Source organism: Rhododendron vialii, chromosome 10a, assembly GCF_030253575.1.
Source record: "Rhododendron vialii isolate Sample 1 chromosome 10a, ASM3025357v1".
Classification (NCBI taxonomy): Eukaryota; Viridiplantae; Streptophyta; class Magnoliopsida; order Ericales; family Ericaceae; genus Rhododendron; species Rhododendron vialii.
This window is the reverse complement of record NC_080566.1, coordinates 12,980,814-13,000,227: the sequence shown is the minus strand read 5'-3', so window position 1 is coordinate 13,000,227 and position 19,414 is coordinate 12,980,814. Positions and strand designations below refer to the sequence as shown.

General features: G+C 38.1%; 1 protein-coding gene across 4 annotated transcripts; it reads left to right on the top strand.

The window, feature by feature from the left end:
- Positions 1 to 12,877: 12,877 nt before the first annotated feature.
- LOC131303536 (uncharacterized) lies at positions 12,878 to 18,075 on the top strand. 4 transcript variants are annotated; one of them, XR_009192081.1, is made up of 5 exons: positions 12,882 to 13,506; positions 14,674 to 14,807; positions 14,908 to 15,151; positions 17,234 to 17,581; positions 17,985 to 18,074. XR_009192081.1 is itself a non-coding variant. In XM_058330435.1 (3 exons), exons 1-3 carry the CDS (start codon positions 13,399 to 13,401, stop codon positions 17,394 to 17,396), a joined length of 405 nt encoding a protein of 134 aa, XP_058186418.1. In that variant the 5' UTR covers positions 12,878 to 13,398; the 3' UTR covers positions 17,397 to 17,978. The 4 variants fall into 4 exon arrangements, 1 of the variants encoding a protein (XP_058186418.1); XR_009192079.1 differs by lacking the exon at positions 14,908 to 15,151 and having other exon boundaries at positions 12,878 to 13,506; positions 17,985 to 18,075; XR_009192080.1 differs by having other exon boundaries at positions 12,880 to 13,506; positions 14,674 to 15,151.
- The last annotated feature ends 1,339 nt before the right edge of the window (positions 18,076 to 19,414 follow it).

The window sequence follows — 19,414 nt, the reverse complement described above, 5'->3', positions numbered from 1 at the left end:
AAAATAATTTGAATTTTTCTCGCTAGTTATTAAGTATCAATGAGTTCTTTGAACTTATAGAGAAGGAGTGATTGACATTCAGTGCTCTTGTAGCATCGCACCAACCACAAGTCGTGCTTCAGAGGCTTTCTCAACCACACATTAATGAGGGGGCCACACACTTGGTAGTTGAGCCCACACAATTATGTGGTAGAAAAGGATCCTAAAGCAGGGACAATGCTCCAAGAGAATGTACTCATATGTCTCAAAATGCTTATTCGATTTGTAAAATGAGAACATAAAAATAAAATATTTTTCAAAAAAATTGAATTAATGGAGCTCATTGATATCTAGTGCGTGTTGTAAAATTTTTTATTTTTTTAACAAGAATTGAGTTAGGCCTTGTTCCACTAAGCTTTTTGAGGCTTTTTCTTATTTTGTTCTTATTCAATTTTGTTTAGCGTTTATTAGTTTTACACCTAATTTTTGTGAATTATTAATTCCTCTCGTCAAGACGAATCAAAAAGGTAAAAAATTATGACTTTTACCCAAATATTTCTAGAAATATCCAAGATAAAGCCAAAAAATATATATCAAATTTTGGGGTTTTTCTTGGATATTTCCGAAAATATTTGGGTAAAAATTTTTTTTTTTTTCCGATTCCTCTCCTCGAGATGAATAAAAAATGCGCAAAACTAACAAAAGCAAAAAAAAATTGAATGACAAAATAAGAAAAGGCCCAAAAAACTTGGTGGAACATGCCTCAAGTACTCTTTTTGCGGACCGTAGAAACATTTTGGGCCGGAGTTAGGAAGGATCTGATTGGAAGTTAGGAAAAGAAAGGGAATAGAAAAGAAAATAAAGAAGAAAAAAATGAAAGAAAAAATTAAAGAGAAATTAAGAGAAAAGTTGAATTAGAGTTTAGGACAAAATTTTAAAATTTTCCAACCCTTTCCACATCTTTTCACAACATCCAAACAAACTAGTACTATAATAATTTTGGAGGTCACAAGCTTTTTACTAACACACATCCATTTCCTTGCGACCACCAAAGGAATTCCCCCAACGTATTTTCCAATTCATCCCCAGCTCCTCCTTCCTCCCTCCCTCGAGCGTTCAAATCAATTTTCTCTCTCTAGTTTCTCTCTTCTTTTTTTCTCTCTCTGCAAACATGAGCAAGGGACCAGGGCTCTTCTCCGATATCGACAAGAAATCCAAAGGTAAATTTGTCGATTACACTCTCCTAGATCATCGACTAACCTCTCTCGAATCAATAATCGCGGTAACTCATACTTCGTAAACATATTTCTGTGTGTGTATGTGTATGTGTATGTGTTTGTTGAATTTTCTATCCGATTGGTTGAATGCAGATCTGCTGACAAAGGTGTAGACATCTCTGACCAGAAATTCGCCGTCTCCACTTACAGTGACACCGGAGTGGTATCACTGAATACATCACTTTTTCAATCATATTTTACGTTTACTGTGGGATCATTGTTCATTATGGCGATTATTGCATTTTTTTATTTTACTATCGATCATTTTTGGTAGTATTGGAGTGACTTGTACGGTGCTTCTTAGGCCTAGAGTTCCCGACAGTGTTCTAAAAGTCAACAGCCTAGGTCGAGTAGTCCGCCTAGGTGCTAGGCGATAGTCCAACACTTAGATTAGGCAGCCGACAAGGGCTGCAAACGAACCGAGCTGCTCATGGCCTGGCTCATTAAGGCTCGGCTCGACCGAGCTCGAGTTTCGAATCGCAAAAGCTCGACTCATTATATAGGCTCAGCTCACTGATGTAGGAAGTGTATGAACTACGGAATAATTGTGCAACAAAGATGGACACAAACTGTAAAGTTAGAGAAAACTCTCTAGACTCTTTAATTTTTGATAATAATCAACAACTCTCTTGCCCAGAAGGCTTACAACTTATTAAATAGTAGAGAAAACCCTAACCCTAATTGATTCTCTCCAAACCGGAAACCGAATCAGTTTAATGATGAAAATTACCAAAAACGGAAAAATTCAGAATAATAGCAAACTGGAAAAATAGAGGAAATTCTAAGACTTCTCCCAAAAGAATGGCTTAATTCGGATTCTCCTTGCCCAAGTTATAAGCAAGTCAAATCTTTCTTTAAACGACAAATTTAGGCTTTCGGGACCCTAAACAGCCGTAAACGGCTAAAAAACACGCGGCTATGTCTTGACCGTTGGGCCATTTCGGATCGAACCCATATGGACTCGCTTAACTCCACAGTCGCATATTTACGATTTTGCCATCCTAGGCTTAAAATGCCTAAGATACTCTTCCGCTATGGCATCTGCATCACTCACTTAAAGATGCTCATTAAGTAAATAAGCCTGTAAACAAGCCGAGCTCGAGCTTTAGGCTGATTTAATAGCTCGGCTCATTTGCACCCCTACACTATAAAACCCAATCCCCACCTAGGCTCTAGGCGCCCTTTTCGCACCTGACTCGTGCCTAGCGATTTTTAGAACATTGGTTCCCAAAAAATAGCCCTTGCACTTCAATCTCTACAGCAAAAAAAAAAAAAACACTCAATTCACGCTTCTTTTGTGAATTGAGTTAGCCAAAAACCCCAAAAAAACAAATTACACTCAGAAATCCACGCTTCAAACACTGCCTCCATTTTTCCCTCTACTAACTCTCTTTCGAACTTTCTCTTCCTTCGCATTTCTATCCCTTCAAGTTTCAAACACACCTTTAGCTCTCACAATACATATCGACCCTTTAAGTGATTCCTGAAGATCACTCCAATATACAAAAATGAGAGAGTGAGAGAGAGACACCTTGGCCACCTTGAAGAGGAGTGGGGGGTGTAGAGACATCGGCGATGGTGAGTGGAAGCTTGCACTAGTAACCTTCTCAAAATTAGCAGTGGAAGCTTGCCCGGAGAGAGAGGTGTTACATTTCTTCTTTACAGACGTGAGTTCCCAAAAAATAGCAGTGATTTCTTTGGATAATCTATGTACCAAAAACATCGGGTGATTAACTCCGAGGGGGTTGGCCTGGTGGTTGAGGTTTGGGACTCAAGGGTTTGTTCGCTCCTAAGGTATCAAGTTCAAAACCCTTGCTATCAACTCTTTTGGTGCTAATCATAAAATGTGTTACCATTTCACGTGATTATAGGAAATTTTGTTCGTTTTACATTGACTGTGATGAATCATTTTGCTAAATGCAAAAAAATGATTGGGTTTTCTTTCTCCAAGTACTTGGAACAACGATATCGGGAGCATCGTAACGAAGCAAAGAAAATAAAGGGTTTGAATTTGAGTGAGGCCATCTATCGACTAGTGACACTCCAAGCCAGATAAAGTAGCTACATGATCTTTTTACCCCCCAAAAAAGTAGCTAAGAGAAAATATATCGTTAACACCATGTTTTTTAGCAGTATCTCTAATAGTTCCAACCTACTGAGGAAGCACTTCCCACCATTGTTACAAGAAAAGTCAAACGAAGGATGACACTATCAAAGAGACACCAGCAACTTGTTATTGATAACTTCATTCTTGGTTCTGCATTTTGTATGAACTCCCCATAATATTGCAGATTTTGTATGAACTCCCCATAATATTGCAGAATAAGAAGTGCTGATATTCCCAGTCTGCCCTCCAAAAAGGTATAACCTACACCGTTTATCAAATAACATGTCATATAATGAACATACCTCGTATACAACACCACCATGACAATAGCTCACAAACTTGACCGAATACTTTTGCAAGCACAACCATGTGTAACAACTATTTTTCTTTACATTCTTTCTGCTCACATAATCCAGAAAAGATTGACAATTTTGTTTATGCTTGTCATTCAAATGCATTGACACGAGCATATAACACAGATGGTTTCTCCGTGTTGTCACAAAGATGGAAAGGTAGAATTTATTGAAGATTCAAAAAGGACTGATGTAGTATGTAGTAAGGGTATTTATGTCTTTTTGTATTGGGTCTATATCTAGGTGTTAGAGTCCTTTCATTTGGTAGTTTTTTTTCATTTTGAACAAATATTATCAAGAGCTAGTCTCTTTTGTATCTCATTTGGGAGTTTCTCTCTACATTATCTATGAGTATCTTGGTTTGCATCATTTGGTATCAGAGAACCTGAGCTCAGATCCTAACCCTTCATCTTGCCGGAAACCTAAATTTTGCCGGGAAATCTCGCCGGAATCCTAAAACGGCACCGGAAAACCTCGCCGGAGACACCATTTCACTACTCGAGAATCACAGATTTGCACAACACAAGGGCCTACAACTTGATTTCAAGCCTTAAGATCCACATTTCATGAGTTTCAGAGCTATTCTTCCCATTTTGAGCAACCGAAACTCATTTCAAGCAAGCATAACCCTATTTTGACCTGATTTGGAGCATTACGAATACTTTTCAATGATTTTCGAACCTGTTCGGACACCATACAGCACTCTGTTTTGCATTTCTAGCAAAGACCCACCCATTTTCGAGCCCTTATCCAGCATTTCGAGGCCTTATCTGCTAATTTCTGACCTCAAATCAATGATTCAAGGCTGTCAACACTATTTCTGAACTCGAATCTGTCATTTCTGAGCTCGAATATCCATTTCGGCTCTTGAATCAGAGTTCGACCCCCGATCTTCTATTTTCGGAACTTGAATCAGTGATTCAAAGCTGCCAACACCATTTCCAAACTCGAAACAGTGTTAAGTTTGTCTGATTTCAATTGGGTTTGTTCGTTTATCGTGATTTGCTGCGATTTCTTGTGGGTTGATATCATTTGGGGATCGTTTGTCTTGATTGCTTGCGTTTGGTGGTGGTTTGAAGTCTTGAGTTGATTGGGTTTTTGTTATTTGAGGTTGCTTTACTTGTTTTGGAGTTGATTGTAGGATTATAATGGCTTCGCGCTACAGGAAGAAGATGAGGTAGAGGTAGAGGATTTGTGGTCAATAATGGTGAGGAGAATGAGTTTGGCAACCAAAACCATGAGATTGATGAGTTGAGACAACAAGTTGCTATCCTAACGGCGATGGTGCAAAGCATGCATTTGTCGCGTGCGGGTAGTGGAGGGTCCAAGGACTCTCATAGTCACTTTGACAACCCGTTTGGTGATCCGAATTGGCGTAGGCCACTTTCCACCCACTCTCCTTATGGTTGGGAGAGGAATATCAAGATTGAACTTCCCGAATTCAATGGAAGTCTTAACCCGGATGAATTTGTTGATTGGATTCATACCGTTGAAAGAGTGTTAAATTATGGAGAAGTCTCCGAAGAGAAGAAGGTGAAGTTAGTGGCTATCTGTCTCAAAGGAAGAGCTCCCACTTGGAGGGAGCAATTGCAAGGAACTAGTCTACGAAGAGGAAAGGGAAAGATTAAAGAATGAGAGAAAATGAAGAAGAAACTCAATGAGCAATTCTTGCCTTTCAACTATATGCAAAACCCCTATAAAAATTTGCATAATCTCAAACAAGTTGAAAGTGTTGATGAGTACATGGAGGCCTTCCATCAACTTGTTGCTAGAGTTTATTTGAATGAAAGTGAAGATCAAATGGTTGCAAGCTACATAAGTGGGTTGACAGCCACAATCCAAGATGCCCTTGCTATGCAAACTCTGTGGACGGTTTCAGAAGCTTACAATCGGGCTTTGGTGGCCGAAAAGCAAGAAAAGAAAAAGTTTCGAGATCCAGGCAACAATATCGAGGAGGTTTTAAGTTCGGCCAGCCCTTTTACTCTTATGCTAGGGGTGGTTCTTCCTCTAGTGGTGGCCAAGGTACTTCTTCCGGGGTTGGTACTCAAAATTGAGCGGATAAGGCTTCAACACCTGCTCAAAATCAGCCTAAATCCGGTGCTTTGGGGACTCAAAATCAATTCCATAGTGGAGGTTTTAAATGCTTCAAGTGTGGGGAACCCGGTCAGAAGTCTTCGGATTGCCTTAAGGCTTTCGGAGGTTGTAACAAGACACTTTTCATAGAGGAAGTAATGGAGCAAGGTTGTGAGGATAATATTCTCGTTTATGAAAAAGACGTGAAGAAATTGGGGGTAATAATGAGGAGGAAGAAAGCTATGCTTTGATGATCAAGAAAAACTCTCCTCACTACTAAGGATGCTAGTAATGAAGATTGGTTGCGTACCAACATCTTTTACACCACTTGCAATGTTGGCGGTAGAGTTTGCAACATGATTATTGATAGCAGAAGTTGTGAGAATGTAGTCTCTCAAAAGGTGGTGGACAAGTTACAACTCAAAGTAGAGGAGCATCCCCATCCTTATACCCCTTTCTTCGTTCAAGAAGGGCAATGAAATCAAGGTGACTAAAAGGTGCTTGGTATCTTTCTTCATTCGACAAAAGTATTTTGATGAAGCTTGGTGCAATGTGGTTCCTATGGATGCTTGTCACATACTACTTGGTCGCCCGTGGCAATATGATAGGCATTTCATTCATTATGGAAAGAAGAATACCTACACCGTCCTTAAGTAGAAGCGACAATTCACTTTGTTACCTATGAAAGAGAAGGTGACTACAAAGCCTCCTCCCACTACGTTGCTTGCTTCTAAAGGATTTCTCAAGGAAAGTCATGAAACCGGGTATGCTCTAGTGTTGATTCCTATGGTGGATATGTGTGTGTCGGATGTTCTCAAGGAGTACGTTGATATGTTTCCTCAAGAGTTGCCTCCCGAATTGCCACATTTGCGATATATTCAAAATTGTATCGACTTGGTACCCGGGGTGCCTCTTCCGAACAAGCCCGCATATAGAATGTCTCCGAGGGAGAGGGAAGAAATTAAAAGACAAATTAAGGATCAACTAGAGAAAGACTACATAAGGGCAAGCCTTAGCCCTTGTGCGGTGCCGGCTCTTTTGACTCTGAAGAAGGATGGTTCGTGGAGGATGTGAGTGGATAGTAGAGCTATCAACAAGATCACTATCAAGTACCAGTTTTCCATTCCAAGTCTAGATGATATGTTGGATTGCCTTGCTGGTTCAAAGGTCTTCTCAAAGATTGATCTAAGAAGTGGTTATCATCAAATTCGAGTTCGCCCGAGAGATGAATGGAAAACGGCTTTCAAAACCCCTCATGGCCTCTTTGAATGGCTTGTGATGCCTTTTGGTCTTACCAATGCTCCAAGCACTTTTATGCGGGTAATGACTCAAATACTTCAACCTCTCTTGGGTATGTATCTAGTTGTATACTTTGATGATATCTTGGTGTGTATGGTCGGTATTTTGAGGATCACTCATCCCACCTCCAACAAGTCTTTGAAATCTTAAGAAGACAGAAATTTTATAGGAACTTGAAGAAGTGTAGTTTTAGTGTTGATAAGGTGGTATTTTTGGGGTATGTTGTGTCTGCAAAAGGGGTCCACATGGATGAAGACAAGATTAAGGTCATTGTGGAATGGCCAATGCCTACAAGTGTTCATGAAGTGATAAGTTTTCATGGGTTAGCTACTTTCTATCGGAGGTTCATTGCCAACTTTAGTAGTATCACAGTTCCTCTTACTGATTGCCTCAAGCAAAGAGTATTCATATGGTCCCAAAAGCCGCCGAGAGTTTCAAATTGTAGAAGTCCAAGCTTACCGAAGCTTCTATCTTGGTCTTACCCGACTTTGACAACTTTTGAACTTGAGTGTGATGCTTCGAGATGGGAATTAGTGGAGTCCTAAGCCAATGTGGTCACCCATTGACCAATGTCTTGCACAGTATGCTAATAGAATATGTATGTCATTAGGTACACTAACCATTGGTATACTCTCCATTTTTACTAATTCAATTTAGGGCACTCTGTCAAATTTGATATCCTAATTAGATTTCGATGTCTATGGATACAACATAGGTAAAGGAGAAAAAGTTGAACGCAAGCAATTCATTAGAAATCATGACACAAGATTACTTGTAGCAAACAAAATGAAGGATAAGATATACATATTGAATTGAAAGAACTGGAAGTCCATCCTAAGTAAATGTAGGAATTGCCCACCCCAGAGCAATCTCATCAACCGTGATCCTGACACTCTTCTTCACCCTAACATCTACTGGTCTTGGTGCTACCAAGAGCTATAGCAACCAAAGCAAAACAAAAACAACTAAAGACCAAACGGAAAACATAACTAAGTTTACTGTTTATGAAAAATTTTATTTCCTAAATAAATCCACTACCATTATTTTTGAGTGTGAAAACTCCAAATTTTTAGTAAGACATTTCAATATTATGGGCCTCAATTCCTAAGAGCTACCACATTTCGGAGATGAATAATTAAGTTTGCTAATTAGTAATCATCTATCAGTGCAGAATGAAACATAATCTAAAGCTTCAACTAGGAAGGCAGGTAATGTGAATATTGAATATATGGCCGAAAAATATTCACGTAAACCTTATCAGCTCAGAGGTGCTTGCGACCATAATGTGCATTAGAATAAGAATGCCCCAAGCGTAGGGCTAGGTCGGTTGAGAGCATAATAATACCCGGAAGTCCGGGATCGAATCCACAGGGAATGCATCCATAACTTGTTTCGGAGATTAGCTTGCGTAGAGATTTTAGCGTTAGGACCGCCAACCAAACCTCGGCGTTGAGTCGGCCAACTGAAGGATTTAGTTAACTGGCTATTTAACCTAACTACGGCTTGTTAACTGGTGATTAAACTAAAAGCTAGGTTTAGAGATAATTAACACCCATAACGCTAAGATAAACTCGATTCTTCTCTTCTTAACAAAGGTGTTAAACATGACTAGGGCTCTTTCAGTTCATTTTGGCAAACACAAAGAGGGACATAACTCCAAGCATCAAATGTGGCAAATAGCTTAGCTCTTGTCTACATTTGATCAAAGAGATTAACACCTCCTAGTTTTGATGCATAAAATCAGTTCTAAGCCATGTTTAAGCTAGAAAACAGGATTTTACAAGAGATGAACATGCCACACCCTTGGTTACGGGATGTTAACCATCCCACAACCTAACCTTGCTACACTACTCACTCATATTGAAAGGAGAAATGAAATGAGCAAGGGTAAACATAAGGAGAATACCAAACATTCACAAAAATGCCCTTAAAATGTTCGCACAGGAGTGAGGGATCGATCCCTGGTCAAGGGGGGGATCGATCCCTAGTGCCACTGGATTGTTCTGCTGAGTTGGGGGATCGATCCCGGTGGCCACTGGATTGTGCTGCTGAGTTCTACTGCTGTCGTCAGTCTTCGGCTGCTCCGAGTCTTCCTCCATTGCTTCGAATACTTCGTTAAGGACTCGGTATGACCCCTCAGGCTCCTCAAGTACATCAAGCACATCCGAACTCCTCCGGGGATTCTTAGAAGCCTTGGAAATCACCCATATTTGCTCCATTTACCTGTCGCCCAACAAAAACACACCTTGCGCGCAATATCAAGCAAAAACAGACGATTATGCATGCAAGTGTGACAAAACGGAGTGAGATAAGCCTAACAATTTACACTAATCAAGGCTTATCAAGAGGGCTTCTGCAAATTCCTGCAAAACAAAGAATGGTTTTAGATATGGCTAAAATGAGAAAAAAGAAAAATGATAAATATACCTTTTATAAGTTCTTCAGACTTCGTCTCCTCCAAGAAGTGTGGCAACTCATTCTTTATTTGTTGCCATGACCTAATTTTTTGCGGCTTATTGTTTCGAAACGACTTCACACTTGCTCGCAACGACCTTGCCTGCTATCAAGGGAATAGAGAACATGTAAAAGAAAAAGAAAAGAGGTTCCAACTGGTCAAGTGCACATAATCTATGTTCTTGTCATTGTAAAACTAGATGCTTCCAAAGTTTTTACAACAAAAAACCTACGTTTTTGCTAGATGAGTAGCTTTTGCACATGTAAGAGGGCAAGTGCTTCTTGTCCGGAAATTATATGTGATGGTTTTGCATCAACAAGAAGTATTATAGCCTTGTTTTCTCATGGAATAAGATCTATCAAATAAAGTGACAATCTTGGAAAAGCAATGAGAGCTCAAACAGAAAACAAATGCACTGATGACATAAATGCTGCATGATAATATAAATATCAAGGGGTCTAAGACCAGAAAACAGTTGATTTTTATCTATTATAGGTAGACTTAACCTTCGCAAGGGCCTCTTCCTCCATACGGGCAATGTTGAAACATATGGATGAAGCACATTCTCATAAATGAGAGCAATGTAGCACCACCTAAGAGCTTTACATGCTTAGAATTAACGTAAGACAAATTAGGATACTTTTGTGATTCTCCTTCCTCCTCTTTGACACTCGATTTTTCACGCATTTCCTCTACCCAAGCGTCAAGCTCTCTCTTGTACACTAGATGCTTGCATATGTGAAAAGGTCAATCTTTAAACTCTTCCAAGTACATTATTTGCAGCATCCCAAATGCTTCGAGTGCCAGCATCGGTGTCCATAGGCAAGAGTGATGAAAAATAATATCCTCATTTTCCCTACATAAATAAGTACGCAAATATCATCTTCAACAATTGCTAAAGCATTAATGATTAGACATACAAAAGTAAATAGAATTACGGAGTACCTATTATAATTGCCAGTCATTAGATGAGCAACATCATCGAGAATTAGATTGCCTCTAAGGAGTTCACTAAATATGGCCTTTAGAGCAACACATTTTATTTTGAAATTAGCTTCCCCACTCCCACACTGAATGCTCTCGAAAGTTACAACGTTTAACTTCTCGTCCAATATGATATCTTCACTTTTTAAATTAAATCACGAAAAGCTATTCCATTAAGATGAAAGCTCAGAAGCTTCTTCGTTATACCCCTATATGTAATGCAATATTTGTTAATATTTTTAAAAGAAATGGAAATGATATAAATATTAGGAAAACTAAGAAAACATAAACAGTTATCTGACGATATGTCTTCCGACATCTGTCAATCTTGGTTTTCAAACTTTGATTCACCAGCTTTGAATGATAATGTCTTCACAACGTCCTCTTTATAATCTTCAATCCATTTATGAAGGGCACCCCCTAGCCATTACTACATACAAAACACACCAATTACTATGATGAATGTTACACTCAAATATAAGATAGAATATTACCTTGCCAAACAAAGCACGAGAGAAAGATAAATAACTAAAACCTGTGAAGTTTTTGTCAATGAAAACAACCAGAATGGAGGTTGATTAATTTCAGAATTACTTAATTTGTTAGTGCAATGTATATCAAGTTTTCATAGGTTGATTATTTTGGTAACGAGTTATGTTGATGGAGTGAGCAATGCAATGTATTACTCTCTCGGGCACTAATACAAAAGAAAAGAATTATGCAAACACTGTGATAATTGACCACATGGCTTCCAATTAAGCAATCTCTATATACCACAAAAGCTTGTTTTATGGTAACATCTTAGTATGAGAGATTTCCCAAAATGGATTCAGGTCTTAAACAGTGCTCTACTCATAGTAAAATTGATTCCCCTATTTTTAAGTGAAGGAGGCTAAGACTGAGAGCAAGTGTTCAACACTGTAACCCCCCAAAGTGAAACTTTTTAAAGGTACTTGGGTAGTTTCTTGAAACTTGAACACAACTACAGCACCCAATCAAAGACTACAAATTGGTTTGGTGCACACTCTAAATACATTTTAAAAAGCTAAAAATTGATCCTATATGTCATTAATATGACCCTAAAGGAAGGCAAATGAAAAAGAGTTACACTTGAGCTGCTTCTTCATGGGAGCTTCCATATCCACACTACAACAACTAAGGTTTTGTCACTCCTAAGGAAATAAATATTGATGCAAATGGGAGTGTCTCTACCTAGATATAGAAATTGGTAGGAAAAGCCCCATGATTCTAACAAATCAAGTTATTTAACTAATTACTAAGCCACAACTAATTTCTATGGATTTGCAATGTCTAAATAGTATTGATAACCAATTATTTAACACCACATGCAGATGTAATTCTCACCATATTTAAAATATTCTGAGACTCACCGTGATGCATCATAAAGTAGAACATAGTCATTTAATAGCAAAAACCGCAATTTGTTTTTTGTGTAAAAGAAATTTTGTAAACATCAAGAGACTAATTGAGCAGTGAGAGTGGTCCGATGTAACCAACATCAAGAGAAATTTCACCTTCTTACTCTCATCTCCCCAATGAAATGCTTCCCTTGTACGAAAGGGCTCCGATGTCACCAACATGTGGATTAGTTCTCTAACCTCCTCATCCTCTAATTTCTTCACCAGAGATGCATAACAAGAATTAAATAACTCTAAATGGCTAGCCAAAAAAAATCAGATGCAACATGGGGCACAACAACCTGAACCACCTCCACGATCCTAGCCAAATCGTGCTCATCCCTGTTGACCTTACCCCTTTTCTTGGCAATGAGCTTATCAGATTCCACTACTTCTTCCTCGTCCAATACTTGGAACAAAGAACTACAATAAAAAAGCTCAATCAACGCACGCAGCTCGTCCAGCGATGAAGTCGCCATCCCGGGCTCATTGTTGTTCCTCACGTTGTCATTCAAGACCTCAATAATCTCCTCGTATTCCCTGAGTAATATTTTGGTCTCGGCTTCGGAACAGATCAAAGTTCGTTATTCATCGGTTATCGACTCTCCCTCATTATTCTTTTGCATGGCCACTTTAGTGCATTCAAATTTCGTAACCAGCTCGTCTTTCTTCCGTAACAACTTTCTGCAATAGGCAATCGAGCTCATTTCTTCTTTTGGTTCTTGCCTTCTGGACCTACCAACTTCTTCGATTTAGACCCTTTTTTTTCTTGATTCCAAGAGGTTGAACAAAGGTAAAGAGTCTTTTTACGATTTGCCGACATTGAAATTTTTGAATTGTTCTGTTACTCAATTGAAAGGAGAATCATCCGTGAGGGAGAAAGAGATCACAGATTTTTTGGCCTCTGCGAACTATTCCGTATATTCGTACACCTACTTCCATTCCAACATTATATTCATACACCTACTTGCATTCCAACATGGAAAGGCCCTTACAGAAAATTGTTACGGAAGAAAGACGAGCTAGTTACGAAACTTGAATGCACTAAAGTGACCATGCAAAAGAATAATGGGGGAGAGTCGATAACCAATGAAGAACGAACTTTGATCTGTTCTGAAGCCGAGACCAAAATATTACTCAGGGAATCCGAGGAGATTATTGAGGTCTTGAATGACAACATGAGGAACAACAATGAGCCCGGGACGACGGCTTCATTGTCGGACGAGCTGCGTGCGTTGATTGAGCTTCTTTACAGTGGTTCTTTGTTCCAAGTATTGGACGAGGAAGAAGTAGTGGAATCTGATAAGCTCATTGCCAAGGAAAGAGGTAAGGTCAACAGGGATGAGCATGATTTGGCTAGGATCATGGAGGTGGTTCAGGATGTTGTGCCCCATGTTGCATCTAATTTTTGGCTAGCCATTTAGAGTTATTTAATTCTTGTTATGCATCTCTGATGAAGAAATCAGAGGATGAAGAGATTAGAGAACTAATCCACATGTTGGTGACATCGAACCCCTTTTGTACAAGGGAAGCATTTCATCGGGGAGATAAGAGTAAGAATGTGAAATTTCTCTTGATGTTGGTGACATCGAACCACTCTCCCTGCTCAATTAGTCTCTTGATGGTTACAAAATTTCTCTTACACAAAAAACAAATTGCGATTTTTGCTATATTAAATGACTATGTTCTACTTTACAACTTTAGGATGTGTCACAGTGAGTCTCGGAATATTTTAAATATGGTGAGAATTGCATTACATGTGGTGTTAAATAATTGGTAATTGCATCTACATGTGGTGTTAAATAATTGGTCATCAATATTATTTAGTCATTGTAAATCCATAGAAATTGGTTATGGCTGAGTAATTAGTTGAGTAACTTAATTTGTTAGAATCATGAGGCTTTTCTTACCAATTTCTATATCTAGGTAAAGACACTCCCATTTCCCATTTGCATCAATATTTATTTCCTTAGGAGTGATAAAACCTTAGTTGTCGTGCTGTTAAGATGTGGAAGCTCCCATAAAGAAGCAGCTCAAGTGTAACTCTTTTTACATTTGCATTCCTTCAAGGTCATGTTAATGAAATATAAGATCAATCTTTAGTTTTCTAAAGTTTACTTAGAGTGTGCACCAAACCAATTTGTAGTCTCTGATGGGGTGCTGCAGTTGTGTCCAAGTTCAAGTTTCAAGAAAATACCCAAGTACCTTTAAAAGGTTCACCTCGGGGGTTACAGTGTTGAACATTTGCTCTCAGCCTCCTGCACTTAAAATAGGAGAACCAGTTTTACTACGAGTAGAGCACTATTTAAGACCTGAATCCATTTTGGAAAATCTCTCATACTAAGATGTTACCATAAAACATAGACTGAGGGCAAGCTTTTATGGTATATAGAGATTGCTTAATTGGAAGTCATGTGGTCAATTATCGCAATGTTTGCACTAATGAAAGCAGAATTCTTTTCTTTTGTATTAGTACCTGAGAGAGTAATACATTGCATCGCTCACTCCACCAACTTAACTCGTTACCAAAATAATCAACCTATGAAAACTTGATATATATTGCACCAACAAACTGAGTAATTCTGAAATTAATCAACCTCTACTTTGGTTGTTTTCCTTGACAAAAACTTCACAGGTTTTAGTTATTTATCTTCTCTTGGCAAGGTATTATTCTATCTTATACTTGAGTGTAACATTCATCATGCTAATTGTTGTGTTTTGTATGTAGCAATGGCTAGGGGGTACCCTTCATGAATGGATTGAAGATTATAAAGAGGACGTTGTGAAGACATTATCATTCAAAGCTGGTGAATCAAAGTTTAAAAAATCAAGATTGACAAATGTCGGAAGACATATCATCAGGTAACTGTTTATGTTTTCTTGCAACTCTTTAAAATTTTCCTAATATTTATACTATTTCCATGTCTTTTAAAAATACTAACAAATATTGCATTACATATAGGGGTATAACGAGCTTCAGCGCTTTCATCTTAATGGAATAGCTTTTCGTGATTTAAAAAGTGAAAATATCATATTGGACGAGAAGTTAAACGTTGTAACTTTTGAGAGCATTTAGTGTGGGAGTGGGGAAGCTAATTTCAAAATAAATTGTGTAGCTCTAAATGCCATATTTAGTGAACTCCTTAGAAGCAATCTAATTCGCGATGATGTTGCTCATCTAATGACTTTATTTGCAATTATAACAGGTACTCCGTAATTCTATTTACTTTTGTATGTCTAATCATTAATGTTTTAGCAGTTGTTGAAGATGATTAATGCTTTAGCTGTTACGGCCTAGAAATTTTATTTATCTTAGTAGTTATTTTGGATCATTAATAATTGGGTGTTGTGTGGTCTATCCCAATTAATTACTTTTGCGTGCACAACGGGTGCAATTGTCGTTATTATAACTAGAAGGGTATGAGCTTTTTAACCATAGTAATTTAGTTCTTACCTCAGTTAGAATATTAGATATTTTGTTTAACCAGATGGCTATAATTTAGGGTGTGACGTGAGTAGTGGGCAGTTCTAGGAGAAGTACTTAGGGTTTTATACATAAGCGAATGAGGGTTTTGTTTTATATTAGAGTCATTGTTCCGAGAGAAAAAGAAAAGAGCCAGCACAGTCGAAGTCGGAGTTCAAGAATTCGGAAGTGTTTTCCTTTGAGGTGAGTTGGGTATCTCCCGTTTCTTTCTCTTTCGACCTATATGTAGATTTTAGAGAAGGATCAAATACTTAATTAGGAAATTATTCAAAGTGATTCATTGGATTGTATTGGCGGTGGGTACGATTTACGGTGTTATGCGGTGGATTTGTAGTCGATTGGAAATTTCCAATGAATTGGACGTTTGTGAAGTAATTTTGATGTTAACAGTAGTAGAACGAACCAAATGGATTTGGGCTTTGATCTGATGTTGTAGGAACATGTGCTTTGTATTCAATTCATATGTGGACGAAATTGTTAGTAGTTTAGAACAATAAAGTAGTGGCATGGTTGTTCTTAAGAGACAAAATGAATCCTTGTTGTTCGTAGGTGGATTTTAGTGGTGGCCACAGGTGGTTTAGGAATTTAGGAAGGGGTTAAGTTGGGGTAATTTAATAATAGGGGTGTTCCTAATTAGTATGGTTAGTGATATATTTAAATTACTTAGTTATTCGAATGTTTTACTTTTACAGGAAAGTCCCGTTTTGCGTGATTCAAGTTTCATTACTTTTTGGACCCAGGTGAGTGGTTAAGCATGTTATGTATTTTCGAACTTCCCCGTGTCCCTTAAATATTGTTTAGAAGATTTTATGATTGGAATTGGAAACCCATAACTATTTAGTTGGTTACTTAAATCGGCATGCAATAAAATATTTGGTGAAATCCTTTATTGTTTTGATAATCTTTTTGGTGAGAACTTTGTGAATATTGTTGGGAACATTTTTTGGAAAGTCCAGGGAAATTAATCCTCTATGTGCGGGTGACTCTGGCCGTTAGAGAAGAGACTGGGTTAGGCCGGTGACTCTAATGCTCAACAGCTTTCTTTTGCCGGATCGATCTTCAAGAAAAGTTCCACGGGCTGCCTACTCGTGGTGACTCTAAGATACGATATTGGATCCAATTATGAGATATTTATTCACTGGCATTTGGTTCTATCGATATTGGTTGTGGTTCCCCATTGTTGTTGGAGATTGATTTGTGATCACCATTGAGATTTATTGGTAAATGATTTATGGCCAAATTTGTTCGTTGATGCACACCTTTGTATGCCAAAATATGTTAACATGATAATCTATTTTTAGCCAAGTTTTAGAACTGTATTATTGTACATGCTTTTACTACTCACTGAGCTCGTCAGCTGACGGATTTATTCCAACTTCATTTTCAGGCAAGTTGGGCAGTTAGGAGAACTCTGGCGGCATCTCGGGGATTTCATTTGTTGACCTCCTTAGGGTGTCTCATCATTTTATTTATTTTTGTTTAAATAATCGCTTCCGCATTCGAAACATTTGTCAAAAAAAAAATGGATTCTTTTTATTATGGTTGGATCAGTGGATGTTGGTTGTTTCATGGGACGTTTGTGCCCCATGCTTTCTTTTGTTGAACTTAAATGGTTGGAGTTGTTTTTAATAAAAAAAAAGTGGTTGGCTGTTTAGTAGTTCTTTGCTTTGGAATTTAATTAAATTTCTTTTTAGGCTACATGTTCTACGAGTTTTGGTCTTGTGGTTCATGGCCGGTCACTTCTCATTTTGGGGTGTGACATCAGCAATTGTTGAAGATGATATTTGCATACTTATTTATGTAGGAAAAATGAGGATATTATTTTTCATCACTCTTGCCTATGGACACCGATGCTGACACTCGAAGCATTTGGTATGCTGCAAATAATGTACCTGAAGAGTCTAAAGATTGACATTTTCACATATGCAAGCATCCAGTGTACAAGAGAGCGCTTAACGCTTGGGTAGAGGAAATGCGTGAAAAATCGAGTGCCAAAGAGGAGGAAGGAGAATCACAAAAACATCCTAATTTGTCTTACGTCGATTCTAAGGATGTGAAGCTCTTAGGTGGTGCTACATTGCTCTCATTTATGATAATGTGCTTCATCCACATGTTTCAACATGCCCGTGCGGAGGAAGAGGCCTGTGCGAAGGTTAAGTCTTCCTCTAGATAAATATCAATTGTTTTATGGTCTTAGAACCCTTGATATTTATACTATCATGCAACATTTATGTCCTCAGTGCATCTGTTTTCTGTTTGAGCTCTCATTGCTTTTCCAAGATTGTCACTTTATTTGATAGATCTTATTCCATGAGAAAACAAGGCTATAATCCTTCTTGTTGATGCAAAATCATCTCATATAATTTCCGAACAAGAAGCACCTACCCTCTTACATGTGCAAAAGCTGCTCATCATTTAGCAAGTACGTAGGTTTTTTGTTGTAAAAACTTTGGAAGCATCAAGTTTACAATAACAAGAACATAGATTATGTGCACTTGACCGGTAGGAACCTCTTTTCTTTTTCTTTTACATGTTCGCTATTCTCTTGATGGCAGGCAAGGTCGTTGCGAGCAGTTGAAAAGAAAACGGTGAAGTCATTTCGAAACAATAAGCCATCAAAAATCAGGACATGGCAACAAATAGAGAATGAGTTATATGTGATGTTCTCACTTTACATGCCACACTTGGAGGAGACACACTTGGAGGAGACGAAGTCTGAAGAACTTATAAAATGTATCTTTATCATTTTTCTTTTTCCTCATTTTAGCTATATCTAAAACCATTCTTTGTTTTGCAGGAATTTACAGAAGTTACCTCTAAGCTTGGTAAGGTTTACATGAATATTTTTCGGCCATATATTTAATATTTACATTTAGTGTTGATAGTTTAGGCCTACCTTCTTAGTTGAAGCTTTAGATTATGTTTCATCATGCACTGATAGATGATTACTAATTATCAAACTTAATTATTCATCTCCGAAATATGGTAGCTCTTAGGAACTGAGGCCCATAATATTGAAATGTCTTACTAAAAATTTGGAGTATTCACATTCAAGAATAATGGTAGTGAATTTATTTAGGAAATAAAAATTTTCATAAACAGTAAACTTAGTTTTGTTTTCCATCTGGTCTTTAGTTGTTTCTATTTTTCTTTGGCTGCTATAACTCTTGGTAGCACCAAGACCGGTAGATGTCAGGGTGAAGAAGTGTGCCAGAATCACGGTTGATGGGATTGCTCTAGGGTGGGCGTTTCCTACATTTGTGGGCTTTTCCTACATTTACTTAGGATGGACTTCCAGTTCTTTCTATCTTTCAATTCAATATGTATATCTTACCCTTTATTTTGTTTGCTACAAGCAATCTTGTGTCATGATTTCTAATTAATTGCTTGCGTTCAACTTTTTCTCCTTTACCTATGTTGTATCCATAGACACCGAAGTCCAATTAGGATAATAAGTTTGACTGAGTGCCTTGAATTGAATTAGTAAAAATGGAGAGGATACCAATAGTTAGTGTACCTAATGACATGCGTATTCTATTAGCATACTGTGCAAGACATCGGTCAATGGGTGACCACCTTGGCTTAGAACTCCACCAATTCGCATCCCGAAGCATCACAATCACGTTCAAAAGTTGTCAAAGTTAGGTAAGGCCAATATAGGAGCTTCGGTAAGCTTGGACTTCAACAATTTGAAACTCTCGGTGGCTTCTTGGGACCATATGAACACCTTTTGCTTGAGGCAATCAATAAGAGGAGCCGCGATACTACTAAAGTTGGCAATGAACCTCCAGTAGAAAGTATTTAACCCATGAAAACTCCTCACTTCATGAACACTTGTAGGCGTTGGCCATTCCACAATGATCTTAATCTTGTATTCATCCATGTGAACCCCTTTTGAAGATACAACATACCCCAAAAATACCACCTTATCAATGGCAAAACTACACTTCAAGTTCCCATAAAATTTCTCTCTTCTCAAGATTTC

Excerpts from the sequence above, each read along its gene's own strand:
- LOC131303536 (XM_058330435.1), top strand. The coding sequence starts at position 13,399 with ATGAAGAAATCAGAGGATGAAGAGATTAGAGAACTAATCCACATGTTG. Across the intron at positions 13,507-14,673 it reads GGGGAGATAAGAGTAAGAAT|CAATGGCTAGGGGGTACCCT; the intron begins GTGAAATTTCTC and ends TTTTGTATGTAG. Across the intron at positions 14,808-17,233 it reads GTCGGAAGACATATCATCAG|GAAAAATGAGGATATTATTT; the intron begins GTAACTGTTTAT and ends TTATTTATGTAG.